This window comes from Lasiosphaeria miniovina (genome assembly GCF_030549165.1).
Source record: "Lasiosphaeria miniovina strain SMH2392-1A chromosome Unknown B0T26scaffold_2, whole genome shotgun sequence".
NCBI classification, from domain to species: Eukaryota; Fungi; Ascomycota; class Sordariomycetes; order Sordariales; family Lasiosphaeriaceae; genus Lasiosphaeria; species Lasiosphaeria miniovina.
Genome location: NW_026848221.1, coordinates 280284 through 295946, shown reverse-complemented (window position 1 = coordinate 295946; position 15663 = coordinate 280284). Strand labels below are relative to the sequence as shown.

At 56.9% G+C, this 15663-nt stretch overlaps 8 protein-coding genes across 8 annotated transcripts; 4 read left to right on the top strand and 4 right to left on the bottom strand.

The window, feature by feature from the left end:
• Window positions 1–144: 144 nt before the first annotated feature.
• On the bottom strand, window positions 145–1670 carry B0T26DRAFT_636596 (major facilitator superfamily domain-containing protein; the record flags this gene model as incomplete). Its single annotated transcript, XM_060436842.1, has 3 exons — window positions 145–580; window positions 650–964; window positions 1084–1670. 3 exons carry the CDS (start codon window positions 1668–1670, stop codon window positions 145–147), a joined length of 1338 nt encoding a protein of 445 aa, XP_060299641.1.
• A 417-nt stretch (window positions 1671–2087) lies between these two features.
• Window positions 2088–3243, top strand: B0T26DRAFT_798966 (uncharacterized protein). The gene is made up of 2 exons (XM_060446961.1): window positions 2088–2681; window positions 2765–3243. The coding sequence occupies exons 1-2, from the start codon at window positions 2319–2321 to the stop codon at window positions 3137–3139; spliced, it is 738 nt and encodes a 245-aa protein (XP_060299640.1). The 5' UTR covers window positions 2088–2318; the 3' UTR covers window positions 3140–3243.
• Window positions 3244–4136: 893 nt separating this feature from the next.
• On the top strand, window positions 4137–5575 carry B0T26DRAFT_671541 (uncharacterized protein; the record flags this gene model as incomplete). Its single annotated transcript, XM_060439343.1, has 5 exons — window positions 4137–4142; window positions 4268–4335; window positions 4501–4557; window positions 4831–5419; window positions 5534–5575. The coding sequence occupies 5 exons, from the start codon at window positions 4137–4139 to the stop codon at window positions 5573–5575; spliced, it is 762 nt and encodes a 253-aa protein (XP_060299639.1).
• Window positions 5576–6050: 475 nt separating this feature from the next.
• Window positions 6051–6857, top strand: B0T26DRAFT_691748 (uncharacterized protein). Its single transcript, XM_060441143.1, has one exon. The coding sequence runs from the start codon at window positions 6255–6257 to the stop codon at window positions 6495–6497; it is 243 nt and encodes an 80-aa protein (XP_060299638.1). The 5' UTR covers window positions 6051–6254; the 3' UTR covers window positions 6498–6857.
• Window positions 6431–8784, top strand: B0T26DRAFT_764002 (cytochrome P450). Its single transcript, XM_060446433.1, has 4 exons — window positions 6431–7564; window positions 7685–8135; window positions 8246–8335; window positions 8406–8784. Exons 1-4 carry the CDS (start codon window positions 6618–6620, stop codon window positions 8511–8513), a joined length of 1596 nt encoding a protein of 531 aa, XP_060299637.1. The 5' UTR covers window positions 6431–6617; the 3' UTR covers window positions 8514–8784.
• Window positions 8785–9528: 744 nt separating this feature from the next.
• Window positions 9529–10488, bottom strand: B0T26DRAFT_638185 (uncharacterized protein; the record flags this gene model as incomplete). Its single annotated transcript, XM_060437011.1, has 1 exon — window positions 9529–10488. One exon carries the CDS (start codon window positions 10486–10488, stop codon window positions 9529–9531), a length of 960 nt encoding a protein of 319 aa, XP_060299636.1.
• Window positions 10489–11788: 1300 nt separating this feature from the next.
• B0T26DRAFT_103619 (uncharacterized protein) lies at window positions 11789–13402 on the bottom strand. Its single transcript, XM_060433241.1, has 2 exons — window positions 13267–13402; window positions 11789–13201 (listed from the first exon to the last, which is right to left on the bottom strand). Exon 2 carries the CDS (start codon window positions 13186–13188, stop codon window positions 12211–12213), a length of 978 nt encoding a protein of 325 aa, XP_060299635.1. The 5' UTR covers window positions 13189–13201; window positions 13267–13402; the 3' UTR covers window positions 11789–12210.
• On the bottom strand, window positions 13263–13903 carry B0T26DRAFT_636408 (Homeodomain-like protein; the record flags this gene model as incomplete). The annotated part of the gene is made up of 4 exons (XM_060436825.1): window positions 13263–13367; window positions 13443–13510; window positions 13639–13744; window positions 13814–13903. Coding segments are annotated over 4 exons (369 nt in total), but the record flags the coding sequence as incomplete, so codon positions are not given.
• Window positions 13904–15663: the final 1760 nt, after the last annotated feature.

Here is a 15663-nt window from a genome sequence, read left to right as displayed (position 1 = left end):
CACCGCATACAGCCTCCATATTAACCACATGTAGTCTTGAGGAGAAATGAACTGTGTGAAGTGTTTCAGAAAACAGGGAAAACGTTTTCATGGTTTACCTCGGGATCCAAGTAGTACATATATGTACATACAAACCCTTGCCCCTTATATGCGCTTCCAGTTCCACCCGGCCTGGACGCACCTGCTGAGCAGAATCAAGGCCGAACCTACCCCCAGAGCCAGCCCAGCAAAGATCTTGAGGTACAGGTAGCCGCCGTCGTCCCTGCTGACGAGGCCACCGGCAATGGGGTTGCTGGTCAGGGCGGCGATGCTGATGACGCCAAACGTGGTACCGAGGCGGATACCCATCTCACGCACCTCGGGCGACATCTGCAGCACGAGCGCGGGCGTCATGCCGACAAACGTGCCCGACGTGAAGCCGAAGACGGACGCGAAAACGACCGTGGCCGCCGTGCTGTTCGTCGGGGCGGGGATCCACAGCGCCAGCACCGCCACCGCAGACAGCGCCGTCGTGACGATCATGACGTTGAACCGGCCTACCTTGTCGCCCAGCCAGCCGGGGATGATGCGGCCGAAGATGCTGTTATAACACAACCGCAGTAGTCAGCGCAGCTCAGGTGTCAGAAGCAGAAGTAGCCGCAGTCCTCACCTGACACCATTGAGAATGGCGATCTGGTAGTTGGCCAAGTCGGAGCCCATGCCGCGGTACTGAGCCTCGAGCACAAGGAAGTTGAAGGGGACAAACATGCCGCCCGAGAAAAAGGCCAGGCCGACGGCGTTGAGCAGAAAGGCTTTCTCGCCTAGCGGCCGGAAAAAGGCCATCAGCTCCCAAGGGGTGGGCTTGGGCGGGTGGCGCGATTCGAGGACGAGACAGGCGATGATGAGCAGAAACAGGAACATGAAGGCGCAGATGCGCAGCGCCCACGCAAAGCCCACCAAAGGGCCGAGGCGCGTCACCATGATTCTGCCGCACAAGTGTCATGTTAGCTAGAGCAAGAGTGCCAAACACAAAAAGGGGAAAAGGAAAAGTGAGAAAAGAAAGGTGAAAAGGGGGCATGAATAGAGGGGAGGAGAAAGGCTTACGGCAGGATGCAGGCACTCAGAGACGAGCCCGAGGCGACGATCCCGAGGGCCAGGGCGCGGCGGTGGAGGAACCAGCCGCCGACGGCGCCCATGGCAGCGGAAAAGACGGCGGCGGCGCCGATGGCGCTGCAGATGGACTGGGACAGCAGGATCTGGTAGTACTCGGTGGACAGCGAGGCCATCATGAGGCCGAAGACGTGAAACAGGGTGCCGGCGTAGAGCAGGGGCTTGGGGCCGTAGTTGTCGTAGAGCTTGCCGTGGACGGGCATGGTCAGGTACATGACGAAGACCTCGATGGACGGGATCCAGGCGACGACGCCGGGTGGGTAGGCGCTCAGCTGGTTCTGCTGGTATTGGGCCTCGAAGATGCCGATGCAGTTGATCCACCCGAAGCTGCAGAACAGGCAGCACCACGCGCCCAGCACCGCGCACCACGCCCGAAACCCGCCGTCCGGGGGAGGCGAAACCGCGGTGGTGGCGGGGCCGAGTTCGGGGCCGGGTGGCAGTTGATCCGACGACGACGAGGGAGACCCTGCCGACGGCGGCTTGAGGTGTTTTTCGGCATCTGTGTCCGTGTCGACAGCCATTCTTGGAAAATGTGGCATTGGCTAATTAGAGGTTAGAGTGAAAAGTGCATCTACCAGCAGCAAATGCTGTGCCAAAAGCGTGTCTGCTCGCTATCTCAGACTAACAGCCAGTTTTGTTTTGTCTCGCGAAAAGCAAAAAAGGAGAGGCTGAAGGGGGAGTCACGCAGCGCGAGCCTGCCTGGGTGATTTCAAATCAGTGCAAACGGCAATGCCTTTCGCTCTTACCGACAGGAAGGCACGCAGGTCTCGTCTGTAGTGTCACAGTCCGAATGCGCAGCAAACGATCTTGAAACGCTCTTTCCTAATCAGGAACTCGTGCAAACTCGGTGGGTGCTCGGATTTCCGCTAAATCCGCGGCGGCCCAGAGTACAAAGAAACCGCGGCGCGCCTACTAGTGGGCGCTAGACCGTGCGTTCCGGTGCAGTGCCTGTGACGTAGCGCACCCGGCGGCACCCCCTGTTCCTTCAATTTTCCTCTCGCCAGCACAAGCCCAAAGCAGCTGCTTCTCGATCCATTCCTTGCCCAAGTGCAGTCAGTACCAAACCTAACCGAGCGAATTTCCTAGACACCGCAACCCACCGCAACCCGAAACCGAAGCCACCCCCACAGAACCCAGCGACATTCCCCTTTCCACTTGCACTGCACGCCATGCTCCTCAGCGGCAAGGTTGCTCTTGTCACTGGCGCGTCCACCGGCATCGGGCGTGCCGTGGCCCTGCGGTTGGCCGCCGATGGCGCCGCTGTTATCGCCAGCTACGGCAGCGATGCCGCGGGCGCCAAGGAAGTTGTCGACCAAATCGGCAGCGGCCGCGCCCTGGCCGTCCAAGCAGACTCTCGCAGCCCAGAATCCCTCGAGAGGCTGGTCGGCGATGCAGTTGCCAAGTTTGGCAAGATAGACATTCTCGTCGCCGCCGCCGGCGTCATGCCCACGGTGCCCCTGGCCGGCTTGACGTCGGACAGCTTCGACGATGTCTTCAACATCAACGTCAAAGCACCGCTCCTCCTATGCCAGGTAACTAGCTAACCACACCACCTAGCCCCCAAGAGACCAGCGGGAAAGACACCCAGCTAACCGGCCTGACCACCAAAACACAGAAAGCGGCGCCGCACATGCCCACCGGCTCGCACATTGTCCTCTTCTCGACGACGCTCTGCGCCGCGTCGACGGTGATGCCGCACTACCTGCTGTACGTAGCCAGCAAGGGCGCCATCGAGCAGGCCACGCGCGTGCTGGCCAAGGACCTGGGCAAGAAGGGCATCAGCGTCAACTGCGTCGCCCCGGGCCCCACCAGCTCGCGCGGCTTCCACGCCAACCAGACGGACCTGTCGCTCAAGATGGCCGCCGGCGCAACCCCCAGCGGCCGCCTCGGCGAGCCCGACGACATTGCCGATGCCGTCGCCTTCCTGTGCGGCGACGACAGCCGCTGGGTCGCCGGCCAGACCATCCGTGTCAACGGCGGCATGGCGTGAGCATGTATGCTGTTGCGAGATTAGTTTAATTGCCTACCTAGCTAGTACCAATTTGTGTCTCGTCTTTCAATGAATCTCCCCATGTGGCCCAAATTCCAGTCCAGCTGCTATATAGTTCGTCTTGAGTGAAACGTCCATAAATTCTCTCCATGGTCGTCAAGCGATCTTAGTTGTATTAGATTTTTCCATTATTACGCTTTTACTTCATAATCTGACGGTGTTGCAACGTGCTTTATGGTAGGGTTTGCGACTCGGGTCGCGCGCGTTTCTGGTGTTTCTGTGTTTCTGTGTCTCTGTGTTTCCATGATTGTGTGGTTGTGTGGCCAAAGTGGTTGAGTAAGAGACCCGTTCCTTGACTGTAATAATTGTACTCGCACCCCTTCAGGCTTGCGTCCGATTGGATTTGACAAATCGGTCCGGTATGAACTTTCATGGCCCAAAAAAATTTCCCGCCCATGTGCCCGAGGTAATGCTTTGTTTGTGCCGAGCTTTGATGTATCCGGATAGTTACTTTACTTCAAAGTTCGACTATACAGGGCGAATTCATCAGGGATACTAAAGCACCTACAACCTAATTTGGTAGTTGTAAATGCAACTAACTCAAATTTCCCCTTTTGGTTTTAGTTACCAGCTCAACAATATTCCCAGGTCAAGTTTGATGTGTTCCTTGTCCTGTCTGGCAAGTGGAGTCCGTGAGTCAGTTGCCTTCCATAGTTGATGGTTCCGAACTATGGAAAGTTCAGTATTTCGGCTTAATGGAGATGGTTTACAGAGTAAAATTTATCCGGTTAATGTACAAAACTAATACCAAAAGACAAATGTACCGTGGCCCATTAGCTTTTTGCCTTTGGGTCGGCAGGTTTTGCTAACTTTTATTCCGATCAAAGAGCCGGCTGTTTGGTCGTTATGATATTTGAACTTCGAAGGCCCAGTAGCCACAATGCGTCTATCCTGCATTTCCTTCCTTTATGAACTAGAAGAGTTCTAGGCAGACAAAATGAAGGTGGCTATGTCATATTTCCATCATCAATCACCATGCTGTAAAAGAGCGGCGCCTTGAGGATTCACGCAAGTGCCTGTCTAGTGCCTGTCTAGTGTCTATCCATAACCTTAACAAGAGCGACATAGCTAAAATCGATCGTTACCTGGACCAAGAGAACTCATGATATCATCGAGCTGAGACATCTGGCAGAACTGTAAGTTATTGATCAGATTTTGCTCCCAGTTGGCCATTCAAACATATATTTTGAGTTTCTAAAGTAATTTTCAAACTCTGCAATACAGACTTCTGTTGATAAGACATAGTTTAAATCTATACTCCTTATCTTGATCGTCCCACCACGACTTGTGCCGAGACTTAGGGAGTTGAAAAAGACCGCCAGGTACGCCCTCGGTGATTTCTGGTTTCAAGGCCACAGGTTCGTCACAAAAACTATCACACCTCACCGAGCTAAAACTTGGCTAGGCTACCATTCTAGAGCACATCGTGCAATAATCCCGCGCTTGACAGCAATAGACATGTGCTGTCACGCCCTTATTCAATGCCCACGGTGCGAGTGGACGGCGAAGCTTGATACCGACCTCATGCGCCATCCATCCATCACTTGCCACTGCATTTCAGAAGAAGGCTACATACCAGATCTCCCATGCAAAGAACCGAAATTCGTGCACACATGGCGCTACCCCGTCAGGTGTGACGCGTGCATCAACGACCTGAAGAACGAGCAGACGATGCAGATTGGGCTTCACATCAACAAGCTCGAGTACCAAATCGGATACAATACTGCACTCGTACGCGAAGTTATTAAGGAGATGTGCAAGTTCTTTGACGAGGAGTACGAGAAGAGGCTCGCCTCGTTAATGGCGTCGTCATTAAGCGCCAAGAACACCTGGGAGCAGGCTTTTGCACAAATATCGCCAACACAGCCATTACAGGAGCGGGAAGATCTGATACGCGGCCGCGACATGAGAATCTACATCAACTACGACGCTTTCAACGCGCAAATGATCAGGATAGCGGAAGACGCCGAAAGATTTGCTTTGGCCAAGATTAAGTTGTTGCACACTAGCGACCAACGGGTTCTGCGGGAGGAGATCGAAGAAATTGAGGGAAGATACAACAGGACAAGCCCCACAAACGCCAGCCCCGACGACAAGAACATCGTGAACAACAACGCTGATGGAAATGGGAACAGGTCTGGCACAGAAGATCTCTACCCTAGGGTTGCTGATCGCTATGGCTTTTACGACTACCTTGCCCAGGGCGAGGTACTTGTCCAGGTAAAGGAGGAACCGATTTCAAGATTCGGCACAGGGGGTTGGAGCCCTTGAGGCGGCGGGACAGGACCGGCTGAACGTCCTTTGAGTTCCTCGCTACGTTCTATCATCGTGTAGTATTCCCTGGCCTTCCTGGCGCCGAATTTCCTCATTTCATAGGAATCTCCAAACTTTCATTTCGCCGCTCTGTTTTGCGTCACAGATTTTCCGTGCCTAATTAAGCTACGAGTTCGTGACAGGGATGGCTGTGCCGACTATCACTCCTGACTGCTCACCATCATAAACACACCCTGGGCGCTGGGGTAGCCTACGGCCACAGTCTATAGCTAATACAAGTACTGATGCGCAGACCCAAAGCAACAGGCATCTATTTTGTCTGCTGGTGCAGTCGTAGCTTACTACACCCGCTATTCAGAAATTTTGACTTGTCACACCGAGAAGAAAGGCTCTGTTGAAGCAATCAAGCTGTATAGCTTCCTCCGATGATGCCCGAAGAAACGTTACTTGGCCGACGTGACACTTATGGGGGTGGGATTGCGAGCGAATCGAGTTACTGCTATTATTGTGGCACTGTCGGCCGAGAATTATTAAGTCGAGTAGCGCAGTACGCGGACTATTGCCCAGCCAAGACATTCTCCGCAATTTCGGTGGCTGCGGCTGGCGCGTTGCCTAAAGTTTACATCACCCACCTGGCCGTCGGGCTGCTGGGCATTGGCACGGTAGCAGTCCCCAGAAACTTGACGGAGATCGAGATCCGAGTTTAAAAGCCCAAATCCTACCCGGTGCATTCCCGTCTGTTTACGGACCGGAGTATTCCTCAGCAACATGCCAGCGGCGAATGTCCGTGTCTCGCGCTCTGCTTACCCCCCTGGGCAGTGTAGCACTGCATGTCAGCACTGTACAAACAATGGCTTTCAACTCTAACGCAAAACACAAGCAAACACACCGCCAAGGGCAGGGCGAGGGCGAGACCTGCCCGTCTCATCCTTGCTCAGGGCATGAATCGCTCTGCGGCTCCTTATATCTAGCCTGGCCAGTGAACAGCCTCGCGCGTTTTGTGGCATTTTGCTCCGAGAGCTGAGCTGGTTGTATTACCACACATCGGAACAATCTTACCTAGCGCGCACGCACACATACATACAGGCAGGAGATCGATAGTTTTGAGGCTTGTATACGCCTCCCCCAGGCCTATCACGACGCCATGGACGAACAACATGGCGAGAAAGCCATCAACACAGCAGCTAGAACGTCGAAGCGCAACCTACCCTGGCTAGCCGTAGCGGTCGCGGCCTTGGCAGCGTCGTGGCTGCTCGTGTCGATGGTGCGGTCCTACTGGCGGCTGGCGCACATCCCGGGCCCGTTCCTGGCGCGGCTCACCAACGCGCCGCGGTTCGGGTGGGTGCTCAGCAACAAAGCACACGAGGCGCACGTGACGCTGCACCGGCGGTACGGGCCCGTGGTGCGCTTCGGGCCCAACATGGTGTCAGTGGGGGCGCCGGCCGAGGTCGGCACCGTGTACCGCTTCGCCAAGCCGTGGCTCAAGTCGGACTTTTACACGGCGCTCATGATGAAGCCCAACGGCAAGCCCATCCCCGGTATCTTCGCCGCCCAGGACGAGGACATCCACCGCCGCCTCAAGAAGCCCGTGTCGGGCGCCTACGCCATGACCACGCTCGTGTCATTTGAGCCCTACGTTGACACCACCATGCGCGTGCTGTGCGACGAGCTGCGCGCGCGCTTCGTGACGGAGGAAAACGACCCAGACAACAAGCCAGAGTGCGACCTGGGCCAGTGGCTGCAGATGTTCGCGTTTGACGTCATCGGCGAGCTGACCTTTTCCAAGCGGCTGGGCTTCCTCGAGACGGGCACCGATGTCAACGGTGTGATGGCGAGCATATGGCACATGTTCCAGGAGACGGCGCTCGTCACGCAAATGCCCTGGCTCGACGCCGTGTGGACCAACAACCCCGTGCGCCGCCACCTGCGCGGGAAGGGCATTAGCCCCGGCGCAGCCTTCGCCATGGCCCGCGTCCAGGAGCGCCGCGCCCTTATGCAGACTACCGACAAGAACGACTGGGACCGCGACACGCGCGACTTTCTGTCGCGCTTCCTTGAGATTGAGGCCAAGGACCCGTCGCTGCCGCCATAGTAAGCCCCCCTTCCCCCTTCCTACGTTTTCCATTCCTCCCCGTGATAGCTTTGTGTGTCTGTGTACGTGTGTCGCAACCAAATCGGACCGTCTCCGCTGACATTACCACAACACAACAGCGCGCTGGCGGCATGGGCGTCGTCCAACATCACAGCCGGGTCCGACACGACGGGCATCTACCTGCGGGCCATGTTCCACTACCTGCTGACGCACCCGGCGACGTTGGCGCGGCTGCGGGCCGAGGTGGATGCGGCGGCAGCCGCCGGCGACATGCCCGAGTCGCTCGCGCCGTGGCGGCGGGCGCGCGAGCTGCCGTACCTCGATGCCTGTATCAAGGAGGCCGGCCGCTTGCACCCGCCCTTCGGCCTGCCCTACGAGCGCGTCGTCCCGCCCGAGGGCGCCACCGTCTGCGGTAAGTTCCTACCGGGTGGTACGGTCGTCGGTATGAGCGCGTTCGTCGTCGGCCGCGACCGTGAGCTGTTTGGCGACGATGCCGACTCGTGGCGCCCCGAGCGCTGGCTCGAGGTCGGCGAAGAGAAGAGGCGGCGCATGGAGGGCGGACTGATAGCGGTGAGTTCTTTCGTTCTTTTAAAAATTTACACGCATTTGACCTCCCTATGATCGCCGCGTCGCGAAGGTTGCAGGTGCCACAAATGCTGACTTGTGGGTTGGTTGTGCAGTTCGGGGCTGGCCATCGCTCGTGTATGGGCAAGCACATTGCCTACCTTGAGATGTACAAGGTGGTGCCGACGCTGTTGCTGCATTTTGACGTAAGTTATCTCCCGTCCGCTCTGTTGACACGGCGGAAAGCCCGAGCTGACGCGTGCGACAAAACCTCAGTATGAGCTGGTTGAGCCGCAGAACTATCGCATTGAGAACCGGTGGTTTGTGATGCAGCACGGACTTATTGTGCGGTTGAAGAACAGGAAGCCAGTCACCGGCCAGTGAGATAGCAGCCTTAGACCCAGTCGTACTTGAAGACGTTGTATTTGTCAGCCAGAGTGCTTGCTTCTTGAGAACTGGACAAAGAAGGAAGCCGCGTGCGACTGCCCACACGGTCGCCAGACGTGGTGGAGTGTCAGATTAATTGGGCGGAATGACATCTCGATTCCTGAACTACCGAATTTAAAAAAGACCATGACTACATTTAGGCAAACAAGGTAGCCAGGACCACGGTGATGGCCAGTTACCAAAAGCCGACGCAGCGCCTGTCCTAGCTCTCTCTATTCTGGCTGCGCCCCAGATCCAGGGCGACCGCTGTCTATTTCCGGCCCGGAATTTTTTAAAAAAAAAACTACCCGCACTCATACTTCCCTTGTCAAATTATGCCGACGTCCTGCGTGCGTGTGCAGTCAGCAGGGGCACACATGGTCTAGTTGCCGGCATTTTCGCCCCCTAGCAGCATCTCGCCAGCCACTCACATCTCCAAGGCCTCATGTGAATTCTCCGAAACGGAGCCGAACCACTCGGCAATTTTATTCCTTCTTAGTCAGACAAGGCTAGGAACGTCCCGTCCCTTTGATCTACGGCGTTGGTCGATTCGCTCAACATCGCGTTGTAGTGTACGGGCCAGACCGCTCGCTCTGCGCTCCGCGCCAAGCCTTCTTCGTGGGATGAGTTGCCATCCCCCCACTATTTCGGAGTTCCGACACCGACACTGAAGGCGCCACATTCTGGACCTTATTTCTACTTGGAGAATGATAGCTGGGAGGGGGGGACCAATTAAAGTTTTCTTGCATTTCGGTTACGCGAACCGAGGATCGCCAGGCTAGGCTAAAACTGGCTTGGTTTCCAACCTCATCCTAGAGCACTGCTCCGCTCTCAGCCCTATGCCTTATCCGTAATTACTCTCAGACTAGAAGTCGGCAGTGGGTTAAGAGACGAAGCATGCAGAATGGCCCGCTGCATTTCCCGTGAGAAAAACGCTAAAAAGAACAACCAAAGTCTACCAACTGCCACCTCACTACTGCGAAGCCTTCCAGGCCGCGACCGTGGTGCCAATGTTGGCGATAAAGTCGCGGTGGCTGGCCTCCCAGCCGAGCACGGTGCGGGCGCGCGACGTGTCGGCATTGCTGACGAGGCTGAGGGCCTCGAAGAAGGGGTTGCCACCGGCGCCGTCGTAGACAATCTTGGACTTGACGCCGAGCGCCTCGGCGGCGCTCTCGATAATGTGCGGGGCGGGGAGCGTCTCGCCGCTGATACCGAAGACGGGCCACGCGCCCAGGCGGCCGTCGATGCGGTCGGCCGCGCGCACGTACGCGTCGGCCAGGTCGTCGACGTGCACGAGACCCATGCGCGCCTCTGGCTCGGCCGAGATGTGCACCTCCTGAGTGCCGCTGCTCGCCGCCGCTGCCAGGAGCGGGCCCCACCAGACGCCAAAGACCCACGACGCGCGGCCGTAAATGGTCGACGGGCGCAGGACGGCCACGTCGAGCACGTCGCGCGCCGCGAGCACGGCCTGCTCATGGGCAGGGCGCCAACCGACAGCCGTGGCGGGCGTGCCGGGGGAGAGAGAGGTGCCGGGGACGGTCAGGTCGCTGACGCGGTACTTGGGAGAGCCATAGACCCAGGTGCCCGACGTGTAGATGAAGCCGAGCTTGGGGCCAACGGACTTGTCTTTGGCGAGGGTCTCGGCGCGCTTGCGAGCGGCCTGGACAATGGTGTTGAGAATGTTGCCGGCGTTCTCGTAGGCCTGGGTGAGGTCGATGACCAGGTCGATGTGGTTGTCATGGATGGCGGCCGCCAAGAAAGCCGAGTTCGAAGCGTCGCCGATGACGGGTGTGATCTCATTGGTGGTGAGGGTCTTGGCCTTCTCGGCGCTGCGCGAGGTGCCGTAGACGGTGTAGTTGCCCGAGCGCAAGAGGGCTTGGCCGACCGCGAGGCCAGCATAGCCGCTCGCGCCGAGGATAAGGACAGCAGGCATGGTGGGCAATTAGGGACGTGGATGCTATCAATGCTAATTATGTGAGTCAGGCTTGGCTAGGTCCGAGATGCAAAAATTCTCGCCTGTCCGTGTTCTTGATTGAGCGAAGCGGCTGCGGTGGTGATGGTGGCTGCGTGAGATTAGGTACGTGGCTTCCTTCAAGTTATGTGCGGAGGTGTAAGGTGCGGAACAAAGGTGCACTCAGGTGCTGTTTGCAGCCTGAGGCATGACACCATCGCGGCGCGATACCCGCACCCGCACTTACCCAAACTCGGATCCGAGAATCGACCAGATTCGTACCACCCCAGCTTTGGTGCATTTGTAATCCGCGACGGGCGCGAAAGCGCGACAGCGCGGGCAGTTGCAGGTGCGTGCATGTGGCTGCTCCTGCCGGCCGGCAGCCGACAGATGATTATCAGATGCACCACTACCCGTATTGCATATTACGTGCCTCACAGGTGCAGCAGACGTGGGAGCAAAGGGACGACCAGAGAAGTCATCGGAGACTTTTGCTAGCTCTCCATGGGCCGGAGTACAGGTTACGTGATCAGAGCGGGGCGGGTGGAGGGGTGGGTGTTGACAGTTGCACAGTCACCAATCCACAGTGCAGTTTCTGCCCATTGTTGCAATCTTTGACCCCCAAACAGGGAAGGCAGCGTCCCCACTGGTGCCATGTCCCGTTCAGCCGCAAGAAGTGTGCTTCCCCCCGACCAAAACGCACTATCTCCAGCAGGGATAACGATGCAGTTGGGCATTTTGCTGCCCAACATCGAGCAGCACAAGTCTCTCGCTCCTTCCGTGCGAACCTAATGTGCACCCCCAGTTGTTGGCGCACCCCCCTTATGCTGGACTGTGGAGGGAGTGTGGAGAAAGCTTGACGCCATTGCCACTCTGTGTAACCCGCAGCGCAGTGCCAAGCGACGCCCCATCTGAATTTTGCACCAGGCACCCTCCCGCCCCTACTGCCCGTGACATTTTTGGAGGGTGAGACAAACACATGTACCGAGCATGGCGGCCGTTTCGATCGGAACAGATTTCGGAAATACGAGTGCTTATGAATAGGCAATTAATCATCGGAGACGATCGTATTCCATTTCGGGCCGCCGCGCGAACTCGGCGCTTGGCAGCCAAGATTCTCAGTTGGACCTTTGAAGTTGGGGCCCTTGGGCGCGCCGCGTGCGCGCTACTCTTGGGGTAGACGCAGGGGGCAGCCGCGCGGCGCGAGGAGCTGTCATGGCAACGACGCGACTCGGAATCGCCAGCGATCTAACGGCCCGCCCGCCAGCCAGGCAACCAACTCAATCAACCAACCGCTCATGTGCTGTTTCATTGCTCGGCTCTCACTGTAGATCTCCCCTTGCCGCGGTCGCAATCTAAAGAATTTCCTGTTGTGACGACGTGGTGCTAGGTGGTTTTCAGCCGGGATTAGGACATTAGGGACGCAAATAACTAGAGTCTAGCCTGTTAGACAGCAATAGATTTTCTTTATTACGGCGTTAATTTGCATTCAGTTAACTCACTACGCCTTACCCTTCCTCCTGTCCCGTATCTGGCCCTGTAAAGTGCAGCCTGCTCAAAATCCTATGGCTCCGTCAGCATCGTCTTATATCGGTTCCAACCTGTCAACTCCGTCCTCTATGCAAAAGTTCTCTTATGCAATGCTTGCAGACAATTTAAACGACACCCCCGTTGTATGTACAACACACGGACAATCTGGCCCCATCATCCGCGCCGAAATTCGACCCTCGCCTGGGACTCCATAAGCACCTTCATCACCTCGACGAGCGTTTCGGGCTTGGCCTCGTCCACGACAATGGTCATGCGGGACCTCGGACTATTCGCCCCGCTTCCGGCACCAGCCGAGACCGAGGATGACGGCTGCTGATAGTGCGACGCATGCACCTCGGTATTGATAGAAGGGCGGGAAGTGCGAGACCCGAGTCCGAACCCCCCCGCGGCAACAGAGGCGAGAGACGGGGTTGGAGTCCCCGTCCTTGCATGCGCTGACAACGCAGATCCCGCGCTTATGCTCCCGTGCCGTGCGGGTTGTTGCTGGGTTCTGGCGCTTCCCGCAGCGCCGTTGCTGATATTACTGTCGCTCCTGCTGCGACTCATATCGGGGATGAGGAGCGGGTCCAACGGCCATCCCAGTCCGTTGTCGCCATCGTACGATCCGACGGGATGCCCGTCCTTACCGTGCCTATCATCGTCGCCCCCAGACACGACGCTCGAGAATCCGGCCGCTGACGGTGGCGAGCACACGTCCTGGTACTCGGCGCTACCCATGCTGCCAGGTATTGGCGTCGTGCACTGCTCGCTGTATTTCATCCCAAACTGGCCGTCGTACACCCCGCCCACCGCGTCCATGGGCGACGCCAGAAAGTATCCGTTGTTCTCGGGATCGTCCCAGAAACTCGGCACGAACATGTCAATGTCCATGGCCCCATCCCCTCGGTCCCCACTCGCGCTGTCACCCCACGCCGCTACCGTAAGTTCTGCGGCGTCTTGGGTAGCCGGTGGCTGCATCAACGACGAGACGGGGGCTGGCGAGGGGTGAGATATCCTGGGAGATGATAACGACGAGCTTCTTGTTGCAGCCGGCGTGTGAACAGACGACGACGACGAACTACCGACCGGCCGCTCAGTTCTTAGTGGACAACACGGTGGGACATCTTCTGTCAGTCTGACTCCGCGCCGCATTAATATGGTGTATCTGGTGAGCTGCGGTTAGTTTCGCATTGCGCGCCTGTTTTTCTTTCACGCCTCATGCGCACTCACTGGTTTTTGACGTTGTTTGCTGACCGCGCCGGAAAGTGTTTCTCTTGGACATCCTTCCAGCTGCTGCCATGTGTTGCTGACGCCCTAAGAAGTTTTTGGTTCTTCAACGAGGAAAAGGTCAATAAACCGAAAGCTCTGTAGCAGGATTTGTCGACTGGGGCCCGAGACGTACGTACTTCGTGTTCCCGCCACGGTTGGCGGTCGAGCTCTGGATTTAGCGAATGGTGCCACCTTTTTGAGCATTCTGCGGGACCAAAAGTCAGCTGTCATCGGGCTAAAGGGGTCCTCACTGCGTTGGGGGGCCGCAAACCGAATGAAGACATGGAGGAAGAAATGTAAAGGAGGGCAAGTTGTCGAAACGAAGACACTCACGGTCGGCACTCCGAGTTGCCATGGATTGCGATACGGCCACCCACGACAGGCCGTGTTCTTCGACAAGCTTCCTGAGCTTGTCGTCTTCCTCCCTCGACCAGGGGCCCTGCCATGGCGACCGACGAGTTAGCGTATGTCGGCGCAGACTGGGGGGATGGGACGAATGGGAGCGCACCTTCTTGAGGGTGCCTGCCATCTCGTTAAGATATCTCTTCCGGCAGTCTTTATTGCTGCGCCTGGACAATTTCTTGGCAACCTCGCTCCAGTTGATAGTGTTGCCCTTGCCGGTAGGATCTGGTCGAATCGGGAAGTGAACAAGGTCACTAGTCAAGTGTGTGAAGCCACAAGTTACAAAAGTAGAGGTTGGGGGTGGAGGGGCGGGAAGACAGGGGAGAGACTTAGGAAGGATCTTGCCTACTGATTAATTGTTTTTGAAACTCTTCTTGAAGGAGCTTGTCTTCCTGGGGTGTCCATCGCCGTTTGTTTGTCATGTTCTTACCCGTGTGTGAGAGGCACTGGATGTGGGGGCGACGTCTGCATGGCGAGGGCGGGGGCACAATTGGAGTAGATCCGAAAAAACACCAGAGACAATCGGTGCTAGACTTAGCAGTTCCACGAGACGGGACGGGCGGTCTGGTTGATGTTATCTGGGCCCGGGCAGCACGTGAGCCGAAGCTTCGTGGCAGTGAGAAAAATATCAGGGTATGGCGACGATCATTACTCTGCATTGAACAATTAAAGACGCAGTAAGAACCGCTCACTTGCAGCAGCACCCTGAGCGGTCAATAGGTATGTGGCATGAGACCGAAAACGGGGTGTCGGAGGCACGTCCAATTAAACACGCGACCAGAGAGGATGGGTGCGGGGTCTCGTCCTTCTTCCTTCTTCAGCCCTGGGCCCGGTACCTTATTTGTAGCAAGCTTCTGACGGGGTGGCACGCTCAAGCCTTCATGCAGAGCGGTTACAGCAGTGGATCGACGTTTGGCGCGGGCTTGCAAGATAAGGTTCGCACCATGGTTCGGGCTTACCTCCACTTACTTACAATGGATACATTGCCAAGGCAGGCAGGCTCGATTGCTGATCAGGTAAAACTTACCAGGTACGGAGCAGTTACCTTACCTCCGCTCTAAGTATGTGCGCTTTTAAACGGCCCCTCCGCCGCCAGTGCAGCGAGCTAACGTAAAGCTTGACCGCCAGCGCCCAATAATGGACGGGAGGTCTTGGACGTGCCTGCCTGCGTGAAGCGGGTGGCTCGACCAGGAACGAGGAGCCGCCACTTCCACCCCCACACTAGGTATGTACCTACCAGGTCGGCACCGTGCCACATTTCCTTGTGATTATTCGCTGTCTGCTCTTGGTATCTGCGTCGGAGTATCTCTTAGGTGGTGTGCATGCATACCATAACTCCTAAAAGCTTCTCTATACGACCCTGCTCCACCGTATTTACGACCAGCTTCTCTCGGCGCTGGCATTGCAATAGGCCCTGTGCACATGTAGCCATATACGTACCTGCACTGACCATGGCTCAATCTAGCATCGTCTGGCGAGTATGTGTTCGTACCCAGAGCCCGTCTTCCTGTTATACGATTACAGCTAAAACGGCGGCGACAACGGGCTCATCTTCGCACCCCCAGGCTTGCCGATTCCGGTCCCCTCGCACCTAACCTATCCTTGCACAGTACACGGCCATGCCAAGAGCCCACGACGCAGCGTGCTGCGGCTGCGGCTGCGACCCTGTCTCGCCCTCACTGCTCAGTCCCAAAACGCCCGAAGACTTCTCATCCAAAGCAGCTGCAGCCACGTGACTGTGGTGATTATTAGCCAAGAGGGACGACAGGCGGGCGGAACACCGCCGAATTGGGTCTGGGTTGCGATTACTTCTGTCTTAGAGGACTGAGGAGTGAGGACAGACATGTCAGCTGCAGAGGTGGAGCGTGATTCTTACGAAGACATGTCTCAGTCTCACATTTAGCAATTAAAAACCGAGCGGAAACGGTGTTAAATACTGCCAGTAAGCGGGCATCG

Bases quoted from the DNA above. Each gene is read 5' to 3' on its own strand.
- B0T26DRAFT_798966 (XM_060446961.1), top strand. From the start codon at position 2,319: ATGCTCCTCAGCGGCAAGGTTGCTCTTGTCACTGGCGCGTCCACCGGC. The intron at 2,682-2,764 runs GTAACTAGCTAA...ACCAAAACACAG, and splicing joins CACCGCTCCTCCTATGCCAG to AAAGCGGCGCCGCACATGCC.
- B0T26DRAFT_691748 (XM_060441143.1), top strand. From the start codon at position 6,255: ATGTCCGTGTCTCGCGCTCTGCTTACCCCCCTGGGCAGTGTAGCACTG.
- B0T26DRAFT_764002 (XM_060446433.1), top strand. From the start codon at position 6,618: ATGGACGAACAACATGGCGAGAAAGCCATCAACACAGCAGCTAGAACG. The intron at 8,136-8,245 runs GTGAGTTCTTTC...TTGGTTGTGCAG, and splicing joins TGGAGGGCGGACTGATAGCG to TTCGGGGCTGGCCATCGCTC. The intron at 8,336-8,405 runs GTAAGTTATCTC...ACAAAACCTCAG, and splicing joins CGCTGTTGCTGCATTTTGAC to TATGAGCTGGTTGAGCCGCA.
- B0T26DRAFT_103619 (XM_060433241.1), bottom strand. From the start codon at position 13,188: ATGCGGCGCGGAGTCAGACTGACAGAAGATGTCCCACCGTGTTGTCCA.